The sequence below is a fragment of the Larus michahellis genome, chromosome 1 (assembly GCF_964199755.1).
Source record: "Larus michahellis chromosome 1, bLarMic1.1, whole genome shotgun sequence".
In the NCBI taxonomy this organism is placed as follows: domain Eukaryota; kingdom Metazoa; phylum Chordata; class Aves; order Charadriiformes; family Laridae; genus Larus; species Larus michahellis.
In genome coordinates this window covers 137,721,511-137,748,042 of record NC_133896.1, presented here as the reverse complement: position 1 = coordinate 137,748,042, position 26,532 = coordinate 137,721,511, and the positions used below count along the sequence as shown (strand labels likewise).

The following is a 26,532-nucleotide window of genomic DNA, read 5'->3' as shown; positions in this document are numbered from 1 at the left end:
ATTCAGTAGTCTGTGTCCCTACACCAGAAAAGAAGTTTTACTATTCATAATATCCTACACACTAAATGCAAGTTCAGCCTGAATATGAAGGTTTTGTTTTTAATTAGAAAAAGAATCTTTCCAATTTGCTAAATGTAAGCAGCTACAGATAGAGGTATTTTCAGGACGTGTTTTCAATGTGTTCACCGCCTTTCAGAAGACGTGGCATATCCTCATCTTGCCAAGCCCCTAGACTGCCAATACTGCTGTCACACCACATTTGAGGAGCAGCAACCTACAGGGAAATGACTGAAGATGTTTCCTTCCTAAGTGGGGTAATGAAGTAACAAATGCACCCAACTGCAACTCAGTCAATGCCACGCGTGGGGCAGGGACAGATGCAATAGCAGACAGAAGACAGTAATATGCAGTCCAACGCCTGGATGTGACTGAATGAGATACAAACTACAGTATCATCAGAGAATGGTCCATCGCTTCTAGAGAAACATATCCCATCAAGAAGCCCTGCCTTTGGGATTTAAAGGGAAATTTAATTTACATAACAGTTATGCAACATTCAAACATTCTTTCAGCATCCTTGGGGTTTGGGGTGTTTTTACATTTTCAATGAGGAAGGAATACTTGTACCATGTTTTTAATTGATTTAATCAGTAGAGCCTTGTTTGATGTAAATTAGGTTTTTGAAAACTAAATAATTCAAAATACACTCTTTTACTTTGTTAGATAGTGAGTATTTAATCAAATTGTGATATTCCAACACACAATAACAACCCAGACCGGAAAGACAGTAAGAGGTTGTAATAGTTACTTACAAATAATAACATAAATAAGAAATAATAATGAAGTGCTCAAAATAGATACCATGGAAGTGGACAGACAGGAAAACAACACAGAGAATTATATGGGTGAGACATTTAGACACGCAAACAAGAAGTTATCAAGGACTAGGACATTAAAAGCTCTTTAGAAATCAACAAAAAAATATTGAAACAGCCTATTTCCATGTTTAAAGTACACAAAAAATAAAAAAGAAAATAATACGACAGCACTTGAAGCCTTCAGGCAAACACAACAGTTATATTTCAGACTGGGAATGCAGTTTTATTCTGTAACTGTAAAACAACCAAAGAAAACAAAAGCACTTCAGTAGGTCACTAGGACTATAAGGAAACATTACTTTTTATTTTCTTTAGATTTTCTCTTCATGGCCAATACAATCTGCAACATCACCCTTTAAAGAGAGAAGTGTCAGAGGGAGCATCAGCCTGACCTGCAGCGCAATAAACCTTGTTGTTACAAGCCTAGAAGCACCTTCCCTTGAGGGAACCGGGTGGCCATCCCTGTAACTCCAGGACGGGATACCCAAAAAGCAGGAAACACTGAGGGTAACTATCAGCAGTTGCTTGCCAGAAGATCTAGGACTGCCACAGTTGCTTGCTTACACCTTGCTATATAATTAACAGACTAAAGCTGTTAAATGATTAAAATGTTCAGGTCTTTGGAATGACTGACGTAAAGTGTATTTCTGATAAACTCCTGTTCCACAAGCTTTTCTACAACCTGCAGGTTTGCCTCTTTGGCTGACAGACTACTTACAGCTCAGCAAGGGCAAACAAGAGAGGCTTTGAGTCAGGAAAGGTTTCAGGTGGATCACAACAGAGTCTTTCTGGAGTGTTAAAACCAAAACACAGTCCCAGGAATAAAAGCAATGCCAGAGGCAGGCAACAGGAAGGAGAAAAGCCCAAGGTCAATAAATTTTCTTTTGCTTAGAGAGAACTAGAGCACAAAAATCAAAGGAAAAAACCTTCCTTATTTTATAAATTCTGAAGGGAGATCTTGAGCTTGAAGGACAACAGCAATTGTATGTTGAAAGGAAATTAAAAACAGATGCCCAAGAGGCGAAATAAATAAATCATATTCAATGCCAATGGCAAAAGAAATTTTGGAAACAGAAGATGGTGCCTACAGTGCCACTTGATGGCTTACTCTGGAAGTGCATTCAGAGGAAGCCATACCCATGAGACGTCAACCAGCCTTTGGGCTTCTGCTACAGCACATCTGGAAGCTGATTTGATAACTCTGGTGGAGAAGGGAAGAATTAAAAACTGCACAAGTACCTTGTATTAGGGGATCTTTTCAGCTTCAGAGTTCCTTATTTTACAATGTCAACATGCGCTTTGTTTTTCGGTTTGGGGGTTTTTTTTGTTTTTTTGGGTTTTTTTTGTGGTTTGGGTTTTTGTTGGGTTTTTTAAACATCATCTTCCAGGTAAGAAACTGAGAGACCAAGAAAGCAATCACATAGAATTGGAATGACCCTATAAAAAGTCAGATGTACTTGCACACTTATTTCCACAAAGAGGCCTCCTTCCACATGAACTAACCATACAAGCAGTAGTCATAGAAGTCCTTGTGAACCACCTCTTGGATCAGGAAAAACACCTATGACAGGATTTCACAGAAAAGTAACTGAGGGATGTGTAACCTCAGCATTCATTCACAGCTGTTTTCCTGCAGTATTATACAGTTCTGTACTTGTGGCACAGATCATCCCCTTGCCACTATTAAATATTCCTCTTTCAACTCTACAGCTGTTAAAATAAGTTACTGTAGGGAAAGTCCAGCTCCATCCCCAGTATTTATCCTGTTCTTGGAAATGGGCTGAACCACTTTATCTCATAACAACAAAAAAAACCCCAGCAGCCTTGCCCCAAAGAAGCAACAGATTTGTAAAAAATCAGTCTGCATTTTTATAATTTCAAATTAGTTACTTACAGGATTTGATCATGTAATATATGGCAATGTTAACTAAAAGTCAAAGAATAAGATCAGTGGTATTACAGCATGTCTCAGTAGAAGACTTAGTTGTGAGCTTAACTCCATGCACTACACATTGCCAAAAAGCTGACTTCTCAGCAGGATGAGGCCACAAAGTATATAGCAGCACGACAACAGATTAATCCCAAATGAAAGTAGGAACTGTTGAATGACATGCCAAATGTCCTTATTCTGATGGTATAGGTTAATCATCTGGCATCCCATGAAAGTCTAAGAATGACATAATTGGAATTCAGGTATCTGCATTTAATACGACAATTAGTTACAGCTGTATTTTGGGGACAAGTGTAATTAGAGTTATAGCTAATGAGCTAGGAAAATGACAAGCAAGAAGCTATCAATCACATATTAAACGTGAATGTAAACAATGATGAAAATGCTTCTCTTGTTAGTTTCAAATGCACTTTTAATTTAAGTCTGTTAATTAATGTCTCATGGGTATCCGTGTCTGTGTAGTTACGGAAACCTCTAGTTTAACAACAAGCATTTTTATCTATTGTGATGAATGTTTGATCTTATTATAATTAATTTCTAACTATTTAGAACAAATAGGAAGGAACTGTGAGTTCAGAACATATACAGCCTCCAAGGATATCTGTCTGGTGACAAACCTAGCATCTCAAAACTCACACTTGCTGTTGTTTCAATCCACTTAGCCCCAAACCCCTTTGTCACAGCAGGAATTTCCAATAGTACCTACCACTACCACAGACATAAAAAATCCTTTCAAAAAGTATCTTATCCAATCTGTTGGCACCAGGAAGAAGGATCTAGGGCAGCTTTAGATGCTACTACACCTCAGGTGTTAGTCAGCACCCTGAAGCAGAGGTGGGAGAAGGGAAGACATCCTCATCCTCAGCACATCACCATGTGATATCAGCGTAACCCATCTTCACTGGGGGTCTGGGGAAACACACTTGGGCACTGATGGAGGCAGCTGAGGAGAAGACTTGCATTCCCCCTTCTGCCAACCCTTTGCTGGAGGCAGTGACCTTCAAGGGGTTCAAGGAGGAGCAGAACCCGTTTCATTAAGGATGAAGTCAAATTAGCACAGTACAACAGGAACCAGCTTTTCTTTGCAAGAGGAACAGTTTAATGAGTTGTCAACCATAAGTGACATTTTAAACACAGTTTTTGCTAAATACCCATATAAAGACATGTGGACAGTATTTTGATCTAAACAATACCTGTTTTAGTTTGCTGTAAGTCAGTTAGGAATCAATTTATTTCCAACTAAACAGAAATCCACGGAGATTTGAACATACTAATCTAAGACAATTTAAAACCAATTAATTCAACTGATGCGACTTTCTTAGTAGCATACAATAAAATACTACCTATGGGAATCTGAGACCTTCTACTCATGGTAAAAAGATGGGGTAAGAGAAAGGAGCAACTGGAAATGGAAAGTGAGTGACCGTTAATGTTTCAGTTACCCACTGAGCCACTGTAAATAATGATGAAGACGCTATCATCCAGTTTTTCATCTGGAGTAATGACAAACAAACTTGCAAAATTTATATTTTGCAAGAATTGCCTCCAATTGTCACCTAAGTGGGAATGGTTTTTTTTGATGTTGTTTTGGGGTTTTTTGTACAATAACACAGCATGATTTTGGCCCTTGCAAAAAAAAAAAAAAAAAAAATCTCCTTTTTCACAAGTGTGGAAGCTGTATTTTTTAAATAATATATCCCTCTCATCAAACATTTATCATTTGACATAAGGAACATCGTATAATGACATAAATACTGTGAATCCTATTTCAATGCAATGACTCTTTATGCAGCATTACCTAAAAGCAGAAACGTAAAGAATGAAATCAGTACATTGGTTGCTGCAGCTTTGTACATCAAATAAAAGTTCCTGTTTCAGAAGAAAATTTCTGCCCTACTTTTTCGCGGAATTAACGCTACTATGATAAGGGCAGAAGAGGAAGTAATAACAGGAAGTATTCAACATCAACTGCTTGGTATCAACTGTGATGGAAAGTAACACAACAACTCCCGAGGTGCTGAGAATTTTTTCTCGAAATTCTTTATTTTTCTTCTTCCACCAGCTGATCTAGTTCCACCCAGAAGAGCCAGACTATGTCCTGGATTGCATGAATGCACCAGATGATGCCTGAGGCAGAGCTTATGTTTCAGTAGCTGACAGAACAGGGCATTTCATAAGGTCAAAGTGGGCACAGCCTCACCTGTGTCAGCTGTCCTTCTTTGCCGTTAACTTATGGCCAGCAGTTCGAGTCAGCCCTGAGCAATCCTCTTCCACAATACAGTAAAACTAACTCCAGCATGACATTCTTTAGGAGTGCCAATCAAAAAAGCAGCCCAAGACAATATATTTTCTTAAATCTTAAAATCAGCAAGTTGTCAATGCTTTCTTCAACAGTAGTCACTCAAGGTACAATTATGAGTTTAAGACGACCAAGTGGGTTTCAAAAAACATGCCCTTAACTACAATCACACACATGCAAGTACAGGAATGTTTCACTTTCATAGTTCTACATCTTTCAATTTTAATGAGAACATTTTTGGTGTCATTTGGATTTAAATAAATCTGTTATTTAAAATTAAGTTGTCTGAATTTATAAGACGATAAGAAATGCATTTCGTAAGAGAAGTCTAGTGTCTCATCTAAATTATTTAATCATACAATTCATTCAGTAGAGTTAATTTGTTGGCTGGATACTAGGAAGGGGTTTTATTCCATCACTTTACTCTTGAAAGACAGACACTTAGAAGTTTTAAGTAGGGCAACTGACGGAAGATATTTGTATGGCCATGTGAGGTCAAATATGCTTCAAACTGCACAATGAAAACAGCTCATGTGCTGCCGTGAAACTCATTATAATATTGGGTTTACATTGTCTTCAAAATATGGTCTTAAATATCTTAAAACCTTGACATCCCCCATTACAATTCTGCTTACGGACAGAATAAGGTTAGTTAAGTGACACATCATGTCTGATTCCAGGAACTGTGTGCAGAGATGGTGTGCGCAGCTAGGTTAAAGGAAAACCTGCGATCACTAAGCTTCTTACATTCAGATGTGAGAATTTAATCTCTCATAAGAAAATGCTGGATGTCATGCAGATTGCAGCAGAATTTATCCTCTTTTAGAACTGATTTCTTAAGTAACAGATGCAGGAAAAAGAAAACCAATCGTACTTCCTTGATAAGAAAAAAAAAAAAAGTTGACTTATTAGCTGCTGAGTCACAGGGAAAAAAAATCCTGCAAATAAATGATACAGGCTGAAATACACCTTTTATTGGCTGCTCAAGCAGACTAAGCTCGTACATCTTTTTAAAGTTAAGTAAATAAAGACTAAACGAGTTTGAATGCATTCTACTTAAAGGTTTCAATGTTAGCATTTTGACTTTTAATGCTCATGCTATTAAGCTCAAGAAGATATTTCTAAAATATCCAATGGAACAAACCTGAAGATATTGGGAGTGAACAGCATTCCTTGGTCCTGCAACCAGATTCACCCATGCAAAGTAAATGTCCGTATCTCTGTTCAAGCTTTCATAATTTGTTCCCAGTCCTAAGAGATGTGCATTCATTTTCCACATCCTTTTCCACCCAAAATAAGTGCATCTTGAGTCTCTAAAGAATGTGTTGGGCTTTTTTTTCCATTTGCTTCGTTTGTTTTTTTGACTTTTTTTTTTTTTTTAAACAGATTAGACTAAAATGAAATTGTTAAAATTTGTAGGCAGAGATGACAAAAGGTGAATGCCATGGCTGAACTCCAGAGGGTTTCAAGTGAATTTCTTAAATGGGTTTAACTCCACAAAGATAACTCTTCCCTGTGGCTGGCTTAACAAAATTGGGAAGAACTTTTTCTGCTATAATCGTGGTTCATCAGAGATTTAAACTCAACAGCCCTGCAGCACAAACTTCGAGCTTTTTCCCTGAACGGAACTCAGAAGTGTCAACTGATCAAGTAAAACCAGCAGAAGTGCTACAGGGGAAAAAACCCACATGAAATCCATAAGCAAACAACCACATCCTCTCACCCCCAACAGTAACCCAAACCAGACATGTCAGTATACCAGAGAAGAAAAATGTCTGGTTTAAATTTTGTCTTAAAACACACTGTATCTAAGAGCTCAGCATGCACAAAATATGTCAGAACTGCATGTGTCTATATTCCATTAAAGATCTGCTCACCTCTCCCACAACTTCAATGATGTCACCAACTTTTAATTCCAGTTCATCTTCATTTTGAGGCATATAACTGAAAGCCACCTGACATCTTCTTCTTCTGTTTCTCTCTCCTGGTGGAAATGAAGAAAACAGGAAAATTGTAAAATGAAAAACAAATTCCATGCCAAACACAGGTCAGGGGAAATCACAGAATCATAGAATCATTTAGGTTGGAAAAGACCCTTGGGATCATTGAGTTCAACCATCAACGCCACTCTACAAAGTTCTCCCTTACACCATATCCCTTAACACCACATCTAAACGAGTCTTAAACACATTCAGGGATGGTGACTCCACCACCTCCCTGGGCAGCCTATTCCAGTGTCTGACCACTCTTTCTGTGAAGAATTTTTTCCTAATGTCCAGCCTAAACCTGCCCTGCTGCAGCTTGAACCCATTCCCTCTTGTTCTATCGCTAATTACCTGTGAGAAGAGACCAGCACCAACCTCTCTACAGTGTCCTTTCAAGTAGTTGTAGAGAGTGAGGAGGTCTCCCCTCAGCCTCCTCTTCCTCAAACTGAACAGTCCCAGCTCCTTCAATATCATTCTTTGAGCACTATTAAAAGAATCTGAATGTGTGCAATGCTTAGTATATCTGCCTAAAATTAATTTAAAAGAAGAAGGTGAGGAAAAGATTTCTGGTGCATATTATTTCTTTCAACAATTTTTATAATTCAATGTAATTAAAAAATGAAAATAGATTGTGGAGATTTTTTCCTTTCTGTAATATTATTCAAGAGCCAAAATTTAACTAATACATTGTGCTTCCTAGTGACAGGATGGACAAACTTTACCCAGAGGATCTTTCCAGGTCTATTTGCTATTTCTTACGCTGTTTCTCTTAACTGTTAAACATGCTCAAGACACACCAAAATCAGTTGTGTAAACACTGTCCAAGAAATGCCTTCATCTGACATGAAATTACAAATATTCATCTTATGGTCAGTCTATTATTTCCCCTGAAACAATTATTGATAATCCTGCTCTAGGGCAAACAGTAATAAAAAGTTACAGAACTTTTTTTTTCCAAATCTATTAATTGAAACTAGAGAAAGAAGGGAGAAGGGAAGCCATTGAATTTGGCTTTCTGACAGTATTTTTCACAGCCACTGCAATCCTGTGTGAGTGGCAGCTTTTTGAATGTTAAAATTAATACCTTAATGCAACGTAACCAAACTCACTCAAATGGGTTCTTTTTTCCACCTACAGATGACTGTTCGTTCTTCACCATCTAAACTAAAATGGTCCTAAATTGACAATTTTACACAGCTGCATTCAAAATAACTTAAATATAATAAATACCTTCCCTATTGAGTGCTTCTTTGATTGTGCAAAAGAGCTGGCTATTTTCCTGAAAGGTAACATTCCCACTCTTATTTCTAACACCAAGTAGCAACTGATGTGCTGATGTTGCCTGATATGACAGATGTGAGATGCCACCCTATTTAGTAATCAATATTGTGTGACTCTTGGAGAATATTTTTGAGATTGCTAAAAGAGAAAGAAATAAATACAATTATGATGTTACTAATAGAATTGTATGAATCCTTCCCCCTCCCACGCCATAAAGTTTTTTTTATTACTGTATAGAAAATCTAGCGGAAGTCTGCATTTATCTCCATTAGTCTCATGGTTGTCTCACTGCTCTCCCTCTCCTCCTAGATCTTTCTCTAGAGAAATACCTAAGTTGAGAGTAGCAAGCCAACAAGAGGCATGTACCAACTAGTTCCTCTCTGTGGTCTAATGCAAAACAACTGATCCAGCAGTGAATCCCTTTGGTTTTAAGGGGAAGGTGCTGCTGGACCCCATGTGCATGCTAATGTTTGGAGCACTTGAGCAGAGCATGAGTTGCATGAAGAGCTCTACAGCCAAGGGGTATCTGATTTTTCTTACGCTACAGCAACCTGGGTAATACAGCAGTATGAGTTTTCTAAGAAAACAGAGTTGACAGGAAAAGAAGTCAGAGTAACCAAGCTGTATGTATATAAAAAATGTTAGCAAAGAAAAAACTCTGGTTTTGCAAATACAGTATTCCCACTCCAAGTCTCCAAAGGCAGCGTGGTCAGGAACCAGAAACACCAACTAGGACAACTAACAAGCAGTTTAGACAGATGGCAGAGAGACAGAAGTCTTGTCTTCTCTCGCCATTTCCCTTTTTGCTAATATTGCCACCTATTGCAGAGTATTACTACAGTCTATGCTTTAGCTGTGAGCCATCTGAGATCTAAATGGCACACTGTGACTTTAAAATGTAAGTAATTTGACCAATTGACGTAAATTTAATTTTAAACCATACAGGGCAGCAATTCCGCAATGAAGACTGCAGATACTTTCTAATCTGATCCATTTTTTTCTTACTTGTAAATTGATGAAGGAAATATTTTCTAGGAGTTTTTTTTTGCATTTTTCTTCACACTTGAGCATAAACTGAGTTACTTTCAAGTGAAAAGTTCCTGAGTGGTGAAAAGGCAGGTAATAAACCCAGAATTTTAAAATCAGAAAAGGTGTGCTGCAAAGTCTTCACTGTGTTTTGAAAGGCTTAAAAGAAGAAAAAAAAGGATCAGTGAACTTTTACTGGCCCACATGTAATAATTTGTAGCAAGTAACCTGCTGCAGGCAGCACCACCGCACTCTGCCTGCTGGTTGCAGTTCTAGGCTTTTTCATTTCCCATAGCCATGGCGCAACATCAGAAGTGTTTTGAAGGCAAAACACCTATGAGCTGCAGGTTGGGAACTAACCGAGCTACATTTTATTTGGAACAAGCTATCATACAGAAATAACATCACTCACCTTGTAAAAAACACTGGCTCCTATTTACATAGTTATAATAAACCTCAAAGGAAAGAAAATCACATGCCTAGTTTGTGCATTCTGTTCTTAAAACAAATGAGGCAGCTACAGAGAATTTGCTGCGCATGTACAAGGGAGCTAACAAACCAGTGACCGCAAAGCATATTGCATCTGAAGCGATGGCACCAAGACCTCAACAACGGTGCCGCAGAGCATGCCTGCCTGCTCCACTCCCTGTAAGGGCTGTGTTGAAGGCACTGAACCCTTACAAAGTGTCTGCAGATCTGGCAAGGGAGGAAAGAAAACGGACCTTGCGTGCACTGTGAAAGGTGTCACATCGCAATGCACCTTAAGAGCAATGCTGGCTGCCTCCTCGTTTGCAGCTGTGGATTGCCAACTCCCACTCACCCCACCTGAGGCCACCGTTCCCTCTGCCCTGAGAGGAGAACTGCTTTTCCAATCATTCCCCAAACACTTTTGCTCAGAGCAAAGCTTGGTAGCTTAGCAGTGTAAACAACAGGCTTTGCTAAATCAGATCCTTTTTGTCTTTATCCATAGAGTCACCTATCTCATTGTAGGTGTCCCCGAGTTGAATGTCTACATCTGAGCCTATCACTCAAGAGCAGAGAGAACCTAATACCTCCTGAGGGTATTTAGTGTCACTGTAAAATAGACAGCTAAAATACATCAGATGAATGACTCTCTGGGGGTGCTTTTTTTTACTGGTGTGGCTCTATCGGACCTCAACATCTAATTTTAAAAGGTCTAAAGTTAGGTCAAATGGAAAAAGGTATGGACATATATTTAGAAATTTGAAACAAACAACTCTTTGGGAGCACAAATCTAATTCGTTTCAAAGTGGTGTTTGATCAGATTTTAAAAATGGTGTGGTTGTCTGTAACAGCAGGAGACCATAAAGGGGCTTCCTCCAGCTGTACACGTGCAAGAGAGAGAACTATTTCTAGACATTTAAACACCCCTCTGGCATTAGCAGTGAAGATAAAAAGCGGCAAAAACACCACATCATCATTCAATGCTTACCTTTGTAAGGAGCACCAAAAGCTGAGGCAATGCTACACAAGAAGTCACACTGGTCCTTACATGCTGCCATCGGACCCAGGAAAGGTCACAAACTGACAACATGAGATTCAATGAAAAGTACATCAGCAGCAGAGCAGATAGGAATTAAACTATTTCAAAATGGACTGGATTTTTCAAATCCAAACTACTTTTTTTAAGCTTAAAACCTCTGTCATGAAACAGATGTTTATATAAACGTGTGCTTGTGTGAATATGGTGGTTTCTATAAACCTAGAGCCTACTTTTCACTGATGACAATGTATTTGTAGCCTGTCCTATCAGTGAAAACCACACGGTTAACTTCACTAACAGAAGGTCCATCAAATCTACATACTAATCCACTTTTTTTCCCCACCACAAGAGAACAAGTACAGCAATCCATTTCATAACACAGTACAACTATTTTACAGAGTCAAAAAACTATATTCAATAAAAACCTTCAGAGTCTCCCTGCTGACAAAAGGTATACCTAAATGGCTGACAATCTCTTCAAAACTAGGCCCTGCAGTTTTGTAATTGGATCTGTTTTAAAGAGAGATGTATATGTATCATTGCAGCTCAAACAATTCTACCCAATTGTTCCTGGATTTCTTTTATTGTTGTTTTTTGGTAAAGGAGTGTTGCTATGGAAATTGCATGGGTTAGGCTGGGGACTAAGTCAAGGTTTGCAGCGTGAGGAGCCTAAAGACATTTCTCCCACATCTAAAAAATTTCAAACACACTAAAGCAGACAGCAGCTCCTCAAGACCCACGGACTTCCCTTCCCTCTACTGTGGGCTTGCTGGGCAGGCTCCGGTGAACCATGGAAGGAAACTGAGATCCACTGGGCCACCCTTCAGGTAGATTCAAAGTGACTGAACTCAGTAAAACTGTTTGGCAAAGAAGCCCCTGTCAGGCAAGCCTATTAGAAGGAAAATGACAAGTTGGAGGAAAAGTTTCCTTTCTTCTATTTCAGACTTCCCTGCATGCAGCATCATCTGCCCATCAGCCTCAGTTGCACTTCCCATTCTTCCAGCTTTCAAAGCTATATCTGCAGCTGGGGGGAACTGGTTCAGTGCACAGTGTCTCCTGGTTAGACAAGCTGGGCTGTGATATGACTCAGCTAGAAACCAGTTCTAAATTTAATGTGCAAAAAGACAAAAGGCAACTATTGTACAACTAAGAGATGACATATATGCTTTAAGTTGCGTGCTACTTATTTTAATGGTACTGATGGAGTTCTGGTACAGCTGATTTGGAGCGCTAGCCTAGATAGTTACTGTATCACCTTTTTTTGGTTACAAATCACCGAATTCTGTATACTAAAATGCAAATGTTAAGAAAAAGGTTGAGTTACAAGCTTACTTCTGAGAAAAATTCTTCTTAACGCTACTACCCTCGGTAGATGCTTTTGAGAAATGGAAGTTACCTAATTAAGAACAAACAGATAGCATTAAAAATTTTAACTGTTTAAATTGCTTTTGCTAAAAGTATATTGAAGATAGTATCAGGAGACTTCAGATAAAGTCTTGGTCATACTCAGTTCTAATGTGGATTCTGTCACTACCTTTCACAACACAAGGACTCCACCTTCTTATGTCTACCCACAAGTAGAAATACAATTCTTATTTTAAAAGGCACCAGAATTGTCAAGTTACAACTTCCTCCTTCTCCTGCAGAATTTTGGCAGTTCTTTTCTGACCTGGGATGTGACGTGTCAATTCCAACTCTCTCATCACCCACATGCTGTTAGAAGGGTGAATGCTTTTGGATAGATGACAAAAAAGCCCTGCTGAGGTCTGTTTGTTCCCTGCCTAGCAGAAAACAGAATTAAGCTGGGTATGAATATTTGGGGGGGTGGTGGTGGTTTAGTTTGATTTTTTGTTTGTTTGGTTGGGTTTTTTAATTGTGACATTAATATACCAGAGAAGAGAAAGATAAACTGCAAGGAGGGGTGAGGGGAGAGGGAATATCTGAGGTGCTTCCAGTACTCTACCAAATGGGTTATGTAAAGCTGCTGTGTTTTTCTACAAGCAGATGAACTGGGATGTGCCCTGCTTTGACGTGTGTAGCTGAATCATGGAGACTGCAGGACTCCATTAAGCACAATTAAGCCACAATGCATTATGCCATCACTGCGAGTAATATATTACTCCGAGCGTGTTAATGTTCTACTGTTACTGAGGAGTAGGTTTTCTCTTGCTAGACTCCACAGCAACACTTCCAGGTTTCAGCCATCTGGCTGCTGCTCTGAATTTTATGACCAAGATTTGTCTGTGAGGAACCTGAAAGCCTGGAAGACATATTTTTCTTACACCCTCACGTTTTAACACATATGCACCGTCAGAATAACAGCAAACCTCATATTGTTCAATGAATTCATTCTTTTGTTAAAACCATGCAGCAATATTAAGGCCTTTTATCGTGTATGAGTCTTTTGCATAACAGCAGTAATTACTGGAAGCAACTTACAGCAACAACGTAGTACCAGTGATCACATGCTTTTAGGAAAAAAACATTAATTAACTGAGAAGTGGAGCACTTCTGTATGCCACAGCAGGATGTTTGTGCATCCGACAGAAAGAACTGAAATACTAGCGAAGCTGAGATCATTAGTTAAGCCTAACCCAAAGCAGAAGGAAATGCTAGAAAAGTAACTGTAAACAAACTCAAAAGACACTTGCACAGTTTAACCATACACCACCAAAATGATTTTCTTTCTGAGTCTGAAAGTTTTAAAATGCATATAGAAGGGGTAGAAAATTCTGCAAGTGCAACATCAAGAATGCAGTCAAATCATCACCAGCAAATTAGACATAGCAAGTCCAAACTCCAAGAGGAACACTTGGCCTTGCCATACAGGCTACATATTTTATTCTCTGTTTTTTAGGAGGAATGTATAAAACACAGTATTAAACTACACAGTAACTCAATCACATGCAGAGCTGAAAATGTGTATGTTCACCAAAGCTACTAGTTCTAGTACCTGTATCTTTTTTAAACTTCATAGTGTAAATGATTATTAGTTGATAAGTGAGAAATAGGTGAAACTCCATCACAAATTGGAAAATTGGAACTCGGTGACAGGGTTTCAAACAGGCTTTTTAAACTGTACTTTAAAAGCAGTTACACAGACCGGGTAAAGACTGGACAAGCTCGCTCGGCTTCTCACTTGCTTCTACAGATTCAAAACTATTCCTCAGCAGCAAGTGGTGCCTTTACACCAGCTTTTGACAAATGCCCATTCTCAACAACAACCATTTGTTGCTCTCATCTAGTGCCTTTTACAAGCAGTACATTCCAAGGAGCAGCAAATGCTTCTGTCCTTGTTGTAATGCTGGGTAAGCCAAGGCATATTTCAACAGGGTGGCTTGCCCTGGTCATCTGTAACTTTGGGACTTAGTTTGCTGCCACATGCACTAGGTCCCACTGTTTGGCACTGGAGTTCCCCACCACCCCTTATGCAATTAGCACCTGTTGACACGAAGGGGCCCATTACCCAACACAAGATCTTGCACTTGCCCGTATATTTGGTTTCTCATACTTGGAAGATGACTTGCAAGGATACATTACAAGAAGACTTTGTTATACTGGCTAGCATACAGTTCATACAAAATGACTGTACAAAGAGCTTTAGCAGGCAATAGATATCTGTGGGAATAAATCTGCTTTTCTAAAGAACAAGAAGAGATACACAAACTTGAAATACTCCTTGGACAGCAGATGAAGTTTCAAAATGCAAGAACAGAAACACAACAAGATTTGCAAATGGCCCATAAAAGGCCTTTGCCCTTTCTATTCTCATTGCATACATCTCATGTTGTCATAGGATAATCCCAAAATATTATCCCGTTAGCCAGGTTTTGACATAGTGGTTGACTACTTTGCTGCTTTTTTGTATTAATCTCTAAAGAAAGCATTTGAATAAACCAAAAGCAAACATGAATTGCTGTTGCATCTTTCCCACTTCTCGTATGTTCCATCACATAATTCACACCACTTAAATTACCTATGCACAGTAGCACTTCACAACATACAGTAAATGAAAGCTAATAGCTCTGATTTATGGAACCACTGTGCAGATTCAGGTTACTTTGTGTTCTCCCCTCTATAAATAAAGGCATTTAGATCAAACCACATGGACACCTACACAGTAATCTCCAAAAATATTAGTTTTGTACTACCAGTTTGCTGTCTTGAAGCTGACTTCTGTCCAACTTAACTAAAAAACCTCCAATATTCTAGAACATCATTAAAAAGTGCGCCTTTTTCTTAAAGAATGCCAACGACCGTGGTACTTCTTTTTTAGCTACCAGAGTATCAGTGTTTTTTGACAGGTTCTCAATCTCTGTAATTAAATTGCAGGTCCTACTCTGACCTCTGCTACATCAGTTTCAAGTAAGATTCTCTTATCAGGGGGAAAAAAAAAAAAACTACAAAAAAAAAACCATTGTCAAGATTTTATTTTCACTCCAACATGTAACAACATATATTAAACAAATGCCTCAAGAAATGCTGGAAAGATGCAAAAAAATACAGCAACCAATTTTCTGGTTGCTGCACTCATGAGAGCTATTACACAATGAATGCATGCAATAAATCAACAACACTTAAAAAAATCCAAAACTCTCTTTCATACTGGGTACTTAGAACATCAGTCAGATTTTTAACCTAGAATCCTGTTTTCCTCTAGAATACCTATACAATTTAAATATTCAATTTGAAGCCATTAAAGGCAAAAAGTTAAATAAAAAATATTAACACATCCACATATAGAGCAGACGCTTCACTCTTCTGTCCAGCAGTGTTCCTAAAATCTAGGAAACTACATTAAATTTGCCTTGGAACAGAACCCCAGACAAATCCTAAATTATAGGAAGCTAATGCATGAAGCCAGGAGATGCTCTGGTAAACTGGGAAAACGACTCACCCAGTCTGGTGTAATGGGTCTGATTCTGCAACACTTACACCAAGATGAGTAGTCACTTGGGCAGAAACACTCAGACATGTGTCTCCCATGGCAATTAAGCCATGACATTTTCAAAACCTTGCAGACAACAGAGCTGTGGCAGGGCTGCTCACCGGGCTGCTGACACGCACCAGCTCAGCGTGCGAGGTTATACAACTTACCTGCCCTTCAGATCTGCTAAAAGGAAAACACACCAGGAGGGGGCCCTCAATTGCACTCTTTGTGTTAAGATTTGTTATTATTTCTCAGCTACCATCGTGAAAACGCTATAATCCAAAATAACCTGCCGTTTTAAAGGGCATGTTATGCTATACTTTGTTATTTGAGGGTTGCAGAAGTGCCCAGGAATTCATGTTCAGAAGAGCAATAAATAAATATGATAAATTGAAATAAATCAATTATTCTTGCTGCTGCTGGCCCTCTGAAGCCCCAGGCACCGTTAGCTCTATGACAGCTGAGCAGAAGGTAGGTTTCCCAAAAGGTATCTCAGTACTGGAAGTGAAAATTAACATTCACTGTTCCACAACATCCTCAAAAACGGACAGTGCCACAGTACCCACAGGGGAGAGTTCATTCCACGAGCACAGGACGAGTATTTCTGTATCAGGCAGATCAGATATGTATCACCATCCTCCAAAACTGAGGAACAAATGGCAAAAAAAGAAATAAAACAAAAGACTATCTGTTTTGGCAAGTCCCCAGCCTACACATACAGTGCAGAGGCAGAATGAGTTACCCCAAGCAATGCTGGAGAAGAAGGGGAGGCAAACCCCTATGCAGTAGCTGCATCTAGCCAGCTCTGTAGCATCTTTAGCTTTTGGTGGTGAGAATCTCTGAATGTCACAGAAATTTTCCCATATTTTCTTGATTTTTCTAATCAGTCAAAAAAGTCTCTGTGGTATTTATAAGTATTTATTTTTACTAACCTAAACTGACGAATGAACCATTAAGAGTGATGGCTCATAGTAAGAAGGCTGCCACCAATTTCGTTCTTTAATATAGTGTCACTTTCAAAAGATGCCACACACAGATCATGTTCATTTGGTCTTCTTCCTTTTACCTTTTTCACAATATTCTAACACATTCAAAAAGCTGTAATTTACCAAGAGGGTGTTTAATCAAAAGAGCCAAAAGGTATAATGTTCAATTCCCTCATTACTGCCTTGTGTATTTAGTTCTCATGGAAAGCAGGCCTTATACCTCAAAATCCTTTGCTACTAAGCATATCCAGAGATTTACAGCCCTGAGTGTAAGGGATTTGCTTGACTGCAATCATTGATGCCAAACCAAGAACACACACCGACAGTAACAAATCAAAGAGCCCTTGGTGAGCAACGCATTTTCTTCAGTGCTGGAGAAAGAGGAGCATGGCACTTGGCTTTGCAAACCACAGAACAAGATTCCACTTCCTAAAGTTAGTTTCAGCACTGAACGTTATATTGGTGATATTATGCTGCATCCCAGTTACTTCAAGTCAAACTCAAGAGCCTTAAGATTTTCTTTCTTGCTTCCAAGGCATACCCAGCTTAATTGCCCCACCCTGACTTTCAGAGCTTCTATTTGGTACATCACCTCTTACAAGAAATACTTCTTCAGGACAATTTAGCTCCTTAGTTGCACCTCCACAACTCCTCTACCTTTCAGTGACTCCAATAAGAGTTCCTACACAGGTCTGTAGATAGGTCCCAAGCAGAAGCTGAGAAGCAAATTAGAGAAGTCCTACCACATCTCAGTCTCTCAAACTATTGTTTACTCTTGTGCAAGTCCATCTGTTAACTACTGTTTTGCCTTGCTGAAGAACATTTATCCAAACACAAATATATTCCTAAAGGTCTGTAGAACTCTCCAGATAAGACCTTTATCAAAAAAAATTAACTATCGTTGAATAATTACTATGCCACTCCACAATAGGACATTACCAATAAAGCAAGTGGTGAGGAAATTCAAAAAAGTTGTGTCATTAGCATATCTGATTGCACTTTCTAGCTCTCAGGCAATCTCCGGCATCTAAACTTCATCACACAGTCCAGGCGGACAGAAGCCATACTGCCATTTCATTTAAAGTATAAGTTTTATTACAAGAAACTTATTAGGCACTACAGGCAGAACTTTTAAATTACACCATGTCCATTGACTTACGTTCCAGATGCTGGCATGTAGGTAGTGTTTTTCTCCCTTACGACTATGCCTTCAGTTCATTCAACTTTTATATGCATTTGCATGTCATTTCACTGCTGAAGAACACCTGGAATTGGGCATGATTGTTGGCAGAATAATTAAGATGATCAAAAGGCTTGTTGCAAAAAGATAAGTGTATTTTTATACACAGAACACCCAGAGCACTTAAATAATAGTTATGATCTCTTCCAACAGCTTGTCAGCCACTACTCGATCTCCCTTGCTGCATTTATCACAAATGACTAACCTCTGGTTCCATCACTGAGGTTCCCATTTGTCTGACCCAGAAGCCTAATTTTGTCATAACGACCAACGTAATTAAATGGTAGTAACATGGGAAAGTTCTGCAAGTACACTTAGATATTTAGGCACCTAAAAGGTTAAGTTAGCTCTAAAAGACCCCTGCTTCTACGTTTTTCAAGCACTTTGTAAAATCTCTTCCGCAGTTATTTTAACACAGCACTGGTTGTTACTGCAAATAAGTATCCAAGGCTTACAGCAACAAACTACATGATGGAATATGTTCTAATCCTGAGCCTCATTAAAAAAAAAGAAAAGACAGAAAAAAAAGAGATTGCTCAACATTAAGAAAGAGATGAAAAGGGCCTCTAAACACTTGCCTTCTGAGAAGAAAGAAGGGGAAGTCCCCCAAAGTTAAAGCAGATTCAGTCAGGAAAGCAGGGTGCAGGAGCTGTTCCAGCATAAATGGAAAACTGTAAACATGGAGCATCTTACAACCTCAAGAAAAGATACCAGTACAAAGTGATACAATAATTTGCCTCTATGTGCTCAATCCAAACATCATTGCTCACAATTATCCAATACTCTACTTCTACAGCTTTTTCTCACTGCTCCCTTATTATTCGGTTTCCCTGCATGATCAAAAAAACCCACTCTGAAATCCTGCAGGGATGCTTTTTTCACTTTACAGTAATGAAATAAAGAAATAAAAAAAACCTAAGGACACTTGGATATGTTTTGCAGATATGGTCTATGTTTATGAGGGCAGAAAAATTATGTAAGTGAGCCTGTGTAATCTAATGTATCAATCATGCTGCTTAAAAACATCAATACAATAAAACATTCTTCTGTTAACTTCTTCCCCGTAACTAAAGGCAACCAATATTAAAGCATGAAAACATGAATACACACAACTTTTTGAATACATGAATACACACACTTCACTACCCACAAGATTTACAGTTACTAAATAATTTTCCAGCAACATATTCCCTGTTCTGTATTCCTTGATATTATTCAATATACAGATTAAGAGAGTAGGATTACATAGTCATAGGTTTAAGCTTATATTCCAGCTGTTTATATGGTCACAGGTATGCATAACTGGTCTACAATTCTATCAATTTGGAAGAACCTGTATAAAAATGCTTCTCATTTAAGTCCTGTGCACACGTAAGCCTCTGAAAACCTTGCTGCCATCTCAACACACTGATTATTCATGACTTCACTTTTACTTTCACATATACTACACAAAATGCAATAGTCAAATGTTTTAATTGCTTCACCAGCCACTGGAAGCACTGCTATGTCTCAATCTGGCACTCAACATTGTTTAGAGAGGCCCAAGTACATAGTCCAGTGCCATCACACACCTCTTCAAATGTTGAAGGTATGATTTTGGAAGTCAGTCTTACCCAAGGGAGCATCTTGACACAGAGTAGAAAGGAACACAGGAAAACTCATGACCACAAAAGCAGTTGAAAAAAAGACATGCTTACGGGGAAGACAGGTATCAACGACTCCCTCTGTACTAAGAGTTCAACATTTTTGAAAGCCCTTGTATTATGTGCTGTACTTGACTACCTCAGGTAAAAACGTCTGCTAACATCTTGCTTTAAAAGCAGCTTTTTCTGGTTAATCTCTGATGCTGCTTGGAGAAGAGGAACGGGAGGAGTACGCAGCTTCCATAGGCAGCCCTTGCATGACCGAGGAATTTCAACCCACTTCCCCTGGCCGTCTTGTGTTCACACGTATCCCCACAGCACAGCTGCAGCCACAGACAACTTCCACTTCCAGGCTAATGCTCATATTTGTCCTCAGGGCTAAAATTATTTTGTATGTTATGAACAGCAGCAGCATGTTTGCTTGCAGAGCGACTACGAGCTACGCTATATCCTGATACAGTCATCTGTAAATATTAAATCATCTACTAATATCAGCCTAAATATCTTCACAAAAAGCAGCACCTGGGAACTAATATGAACCCTGGCTGTTCTTATAAAGTGTGTGCTGCTTGCTTTATTGAAAATCAGAGAGTAAGGAAATTCAGTAATATAGAAAGCTTTATTTACGCATAGAAGAAATCTCTACCAATACCTAAGATGAAAAAATAATAAAAGCAAATCTAGCACTCCATATTTCAGACAAAATTTTAAATCAAGCACTACACAAAAGATACTTGATATCTTTGTGCTGCAAGGAAAGATTAATATAAATATATGTAAAGCTTTGCGTAATTCACTATCTTTTGCCTTTGAAGACAGATGCTGAAGCATGCAAAACATCTGATAACTTATTTGCCTATGAAGTAATTCATACTTTTTTTATTTACAGAAATATCCCTGTAAGTAACTTATTATTTAAGTCAGCCTTTTTTTTTTTGAGTAAATTACATTTTTTGTCTGCTCTTAGATCACTTATCTTGCTGTTTTATTATTTTGCGGTGTTCACAGATGTTCACTATCTTAAAACCCACTAAGAGAGCTGAAGCATGAAACTCCAATTTAAACAATCTTTCGTAAAGACAAAGAGTATTTATACTTAGAAAAGAGTGTGCTAAGGTGGGATGATGACTCAGTAGTAACAGGCAAAAGCAAACAAAGTACTGTTTCAGCTCTTTTTTCCAACACATCAAGTTTAACCTGGAGCTGGGATGACAACAAATCTGATGACCATTTGGCCTTCACTGTGAGACCAAACACACTCTTGCAAATCAATTTGCAATGGATATGTATGCATGTAAAAGACCTCTGAACTCCAAATAGCTTGGTGAACAAAGCCAAATTTGTGTGTGGAAATAGAGGAAGACAGAGCCACAGAGTCTACCTAATTGAAGACCACCTCTCCAGTACAGAACATAGCACTTCATGGCAACATGTTTGCTTGCAGACAAACCCAGAGTGACTACACAAACATGATCCCTTCTTTTACTGTTACATAGTATTGGCAGCTGCTGCAGAACTGTCAGTCCTTCCGTTTTCACTTCAGTTAGCACAAAGATCCACATGAATGATAAAACATTTACCAATATATCTAAGCCTTTTTCTTAAAGTGGGAGTATAAAAATACCCCTTTTTCTGAGTCAGAATAATTACTTCCCATTTTATTCTGTTTCCAGTATTTTAAGTGCAGCGTGCTGTCAGCGTAGAAACCCACAAAGAATACACTGTCATGTTTGTTTTGGATTGCCAAAGTTTTACTGTAACAAGTCTCAGGTTAAAGTATTCTTTGGCATCTTCAGTACAGACCTGGGTGGTAGGAGTTAGCAATCCGTGAAGAGATTACTATATCAAGGCAAGGCCCTCACCTAGTGAACAGTGACTGCAGAGAAATGACCTCCTACGGAAGCTGAAAATACAGGTTCTTCTGAATTAACTTTGAAAGACCTCATACAGTTAAAAAAGACAAATGTCCTTTGCAACTTGTTCTCACCAATGATCACAAAGTTCTGCAGAAATCACTATATTTGATGTACATAGCACAACAGACAATCAGTCTTCACATTTCTCATACCCAGCTGACTTGCCCATAACCAACGGCTGAGTCACAACAAACAAAACAGATTATAGTCCAAATACAGAAGAACCCCTTCTCCTCACTGAAAGCCTCACTGAACCAAAATGTTTGTGAGCAAAGTCATTCATTGATATAAGAACTTTTCTAGATTTTGAGATCCAACAGGCGATAAAATATAAGAAACAAAATATTTAGACGATCAGAATACTGACTTGGCTGCCCATTGTCTTGCATTATTTTCCTGTGAATTCATAATCTTTAAGACATCTGTTATCTCAAGCTGGCAAAGAAAAGAATCTCAAGGAGGAGGCAAGCACATGAATCATTTATCATCTGCCCTCTCTCCTCCTGACTGATTCTCTGTTGATTTCAAATGATATAGGAACAGTTTATTTATAAAAGGCACCACTGATATCCTCTAATTTTGAACACGCATTAACTGATTGTTTTCTTCTACTCGTGCCACCTGCCCTGATTTCCAGGGCTGTGTTTACCTCTTAGTTACCTTGCACATATTCACATTTCTCACTGTTTTAATCTTTGGTCTACAGACGTATATCCTTTGTTTTAAATGACTACTGTGAGAATGATGTGAGAAATGAAGGTGATCATCCAAAGAAATTTTTCAAGACAGGCAACTGAAAATGAAATCGCTCCAGTGCTGTTCAGTGCGTAGTGTTGTATGTAGTGTTGAAAGAAATACAGATAAGCCTCCAAAAGCTTCTCTGTTTAAAGCTACCAGTTAAAGGATGCAATGCATTACTAAGGACCAGATGACCACGTGACAGTTAACATCTATGCTAGAGATGCTGCTTTAATAGGTGAGCACTGGTAAGAGAGGCAGACACACTTGAGCAATGCTTGACACTGCATTATAACAGTACCTCTTTGACCTTCCAGTCTTTCAGCATCGGCTAATGGACTCTATGGCCAACATTTACTTGTGTTTGCTTTTTCAGCTGTGCTCTGACCCCATCCACAATACATATATCGTATAGATCCCCTCAGCCTTTCCTGACATCCTCTTATCCTGCCCACACCTTTTTCTTCCACGTACAATGACATGTTCTAGAGCACTCCCTTCCAAAAAGTCTTCCAAAAATATAGAGTAGTAAGTTTGCATTTTAAGAAACTAGCCTGAGACACGGTGTGGCTTCATTCTGCAATAGCTTACAACTTGTGCCTTGAGCATTCAAGAAAGACTACAAGCTCCTGTGTGCACAGCATCTTGCTATTTGGCCAGCAACCAGAAAAGTAGGAAAGCAGGGATATCATTGGACCAGGAGTGGACCAGGATCTCTAGTTGTTAATGGAACATAGCTAATGTTTTTCTTTTTTTTTTTTTTTTTTTATTCTTTTAACTGGATGGGTAGTCACACACTGGCACAAGTTGCCCAGAGAGGTTATGGAGTCTCCATCCTTGGAGATATTCAAAACCAAATTTCACATGGTCCTGGGCAACTGACTGTAGGCAGCTCTGCTTGAGGAGGGGATTGAACTAGACCACCTTCAGAGGTGCCTTCCAACCTGAGCTATGTTGCCACTCTATTTTAAGTCTACACTTTAAACACTCTATGCCTCATGATTCTGTATTATTTCTCTGTTATTAATCTTCCTTGTCTATAGCTCGATTGCTAAAATCCAAGAAAGCTGCTCTGAGGCACTCTCCTTCCTGTGAGTCAGTCTCTGACAGGCGAAGATGCTGAGAGCAAAGTATATTATTGCAACTAGGTGTGAGCTGTCAGCAAACCCACAAAAATTTGATTTCATATATTTGATGCTTTTCCTTGTTTACAAACTTCACGTTAGTACAACCCATCCTCTAGCTCACGAGGATGAATTGAACTCCCTTAGGATCTCATCTGCCACTTGGGATCAGACAGCAAATACTAGAACTGCAGACTATGAGGATTGGCATTTCACTAGGGAGCTGCAGACAGCCTCTCTTTAGCACTCTTCATTCCTCTCTTGCTTTTTAACTGGTAAGAATTCCATTTAGGTAACTGAAATACAAGGGGAAACGAAGCCTTCATCATTATACCAAAAATCCTCCAGACCTACTGTTTGTTTATTCTTATTCTTAACCTCAAAGAGAAATCAGGAAAATAAAACTTCAGCATTTTCTCTCCTCTTTGCATTTTGACATGGGTGGCATAAGATGAGTGAAAAAAAGAATTGTTTTACATGCTTAGAAATATGCAAAACTTTCATGCATATCTGCATATTATTAAATTATTTTAAGCTTTTTATGAGGAACAGGGCAGCCGAAAGTATCTAAAAGTTGTTTCATAAGCAGCATAATTAATGAAGCTTGGAGAACCATGGATTTGCACCCAGTGTCTTCTAATCAGCTCAACCTCTACTCACCCTCACCAGCCCTTGCCCCAGCTTCCACTTGTATCCTATACCTGCACAGCTGGGAAAGTGATAGTGGATGCTGGAGCTGCTTCGGAGCAACACAGGTACTGACCTACCGGCCAGCACACCTATGTGTCTTGGCTACGGGCTGCTGACTCTCAAAATGGAGGTTTTCATTCAGTTAGGAGCACTAATTTGCATCATATTCCTCCATTCAGCTTTCAATTTAAAAGAACTATTATGTTCCTTATAAATGCATTAAAGACTTCTCATCTTCTGTCATCTCTAGCTCGTACTGTCCAGAGGTTCAAAAAAATCAAGGGGAAAAGGCCAAATGAACAGATGCTCTCAAACAAGATTTGTTCCATTAGGAAATTAGAATAAAACCGCTAGTAGCAAAGGCATCCAGATTGTCACAGGATGACACTCTCTTTGCTATATGATTACAATATGACTTTCTTACCTCATATGCAAACCAGTATTTGACCCCAGCTCCTCTGCACTAAACTAAGCAAGGGGGTTGGGGAATATTGCTGCACAGTCACTCGCTGCAGATGGTTCCCTGGAGCGGCACCTGGAATAGCAACATGGGGGGTACGTTCCCTGTCTCCCTGAATGCTGTTTGCCCCCTGGGAGCTGCAGTTACCCCCCTTCATCACGGGTGGATAGCCTGAAGGGGGAAGTAAACTTCTTGCCTCTTTCTTCCTCTACGTGGGCCTGTAGGGCAAATAGCAATCTTCTCAGAACACAGGGATGTTAGCAGAACCAATTTTACACTTTAAATAAATTTGATTCAGAAAATGACATCAGAGCCTTCACATTCTGAAATGAGTTTTATAATAGGTTTCCTATAGGATCTGAAAAAGGAAGTTTTCGTGAAGATGTACAGCATCTATGAAGAATCTCTTTATGATAAATTTGTCTTTTTCTCTCCAAGGACTCAGTTAAATTTTTATTTCAAAAGCAGTTATATCTACCCCACTACATTTTGGGTTTTAAGAACTAAACAAGAAGAGTAAAGAAGAAAATAAAATCCTCATAGCTTTCTGTATTCTGTGCAAATCAGTTGTCTGCTTTCCCTGAATTTATTTAAAAAAAATAGTCTCTAGTGCAGTAGTAGTTTCTCTGTGTTAGGTCCAGCATTTATACTGAAAAGCTTAGTTGGAAATCTAATGTAATGTTTAATACTTTATGTAATGAGATAGCTACTAAAGAGCTGTCTTCTTGACTGCAAAGGCCAGAAAGTGTCCACTCACACATTAAATATCTTTTGATCCCAAAGATGCTGTAGCTTTCATTATGTTTCTAAATAAACTTCAAATAACCACTTGAGCAGTGTGCCACATTAAGCAATGAATTTCACAACGCAAATGGTGGGGAAGCCCCAGAACACAGCAAAGGCAGATAGTTCAGACAAATTTAGGCACTGGATTTTAATCCCTCTGCCCCCTTCCAGCCATGGTCAGTTCACACTTGGATCCCCAGTTTTCTGGCACAGAACTTCCTACAACCGGACTGCAGAACATGTGCTTGTTGGGTTTTGTGCCTTTATACTAAAACCTTGTCTGCCTTTTAATTTCTGTAATTCTATTTTCTACATGTGACATGGTAACTTTCCATAAAAAATTCAAAATAGTAAATGATTAACAAATTAATCATTCTGTCTCCTAGTCAAGGAATCTATTGCCAGCCATCTTTCTTCACTGACCTCATATTTTCAGGTTTTTGCTAGATTTCAGTGGGTTTTAAATTAGACACTGAAAGATTTCTATACAGAAATAACTCAGTCTTACTACATCGTACCAGATGCCAACTTCTAAGCTGTACATAACTTCCCATCAAAAACCTCTGGTGCTTTGCTTGCTGCAAGTCCCTCATTCAGTAGCTAAACCAGATTTCCCCCCTCCATGATACATCTGGGCATGTCATACTTGCATCTCTCTTCACCCTTTGGGTCTGCCTCGAGGGTCACAACCATTTTGGCTTCTGACAAAGTGCTGTGAGTAGTGATGACTTCATGTCAGTCCAGATCTGTGCAAGGATGAAACTTCCTATCAAATTAACAAATTCCTGGAATCCAGTTGCATCCAAGCTGATGCACCTGCACCCAAGATGCCCTACTACACCTGCCAACAAACCTTTCCATAATATTTATCTTTTTCCCCCACTGCAACATTTACATGAACTACTTCTATCCCTGTGTCTTAGCACTGGGCCACCTCCACAAACTTTCACCAGGATGCTGCCTAGGACTCCTTAATGTCATGGTAATCAACAATTCTTCTAGCAATTTCTTCTAGTTTACTGTCCCTCTCTTTTTTTGTCCTTTTTTCCTCAAACAAGATTTTTCCAGATTTCTGATGCCAGGCAAGGCGAGCAG

General features: G+C 38.9%; 1 protein-coding gene across 1 annotated transcript in view; it reads right to left on the bottom strand.

Annotated features, from left to right (window-relative positions):
• Nucleotides 1–26,532, bottom strand: part of LOC141737616 (SH3 domain-containing kinase-binding protein 1-like) — a 105,578-nt gene that overhangs the window by 64,741 nt on the left and 14,305 nt on the right. Inside the window, exon 2 of the mRNA XM_074572561.1 lies at nucleotides 7,006–7,112. Coding sequence (XP_074428662.1) covers nucleotides 7,006–7,112 — 107 coding nt within the window. The remainder of the gene's footprint in view (nucleotides 1–7,005; nucleotides 7,113–26,532) is intronic.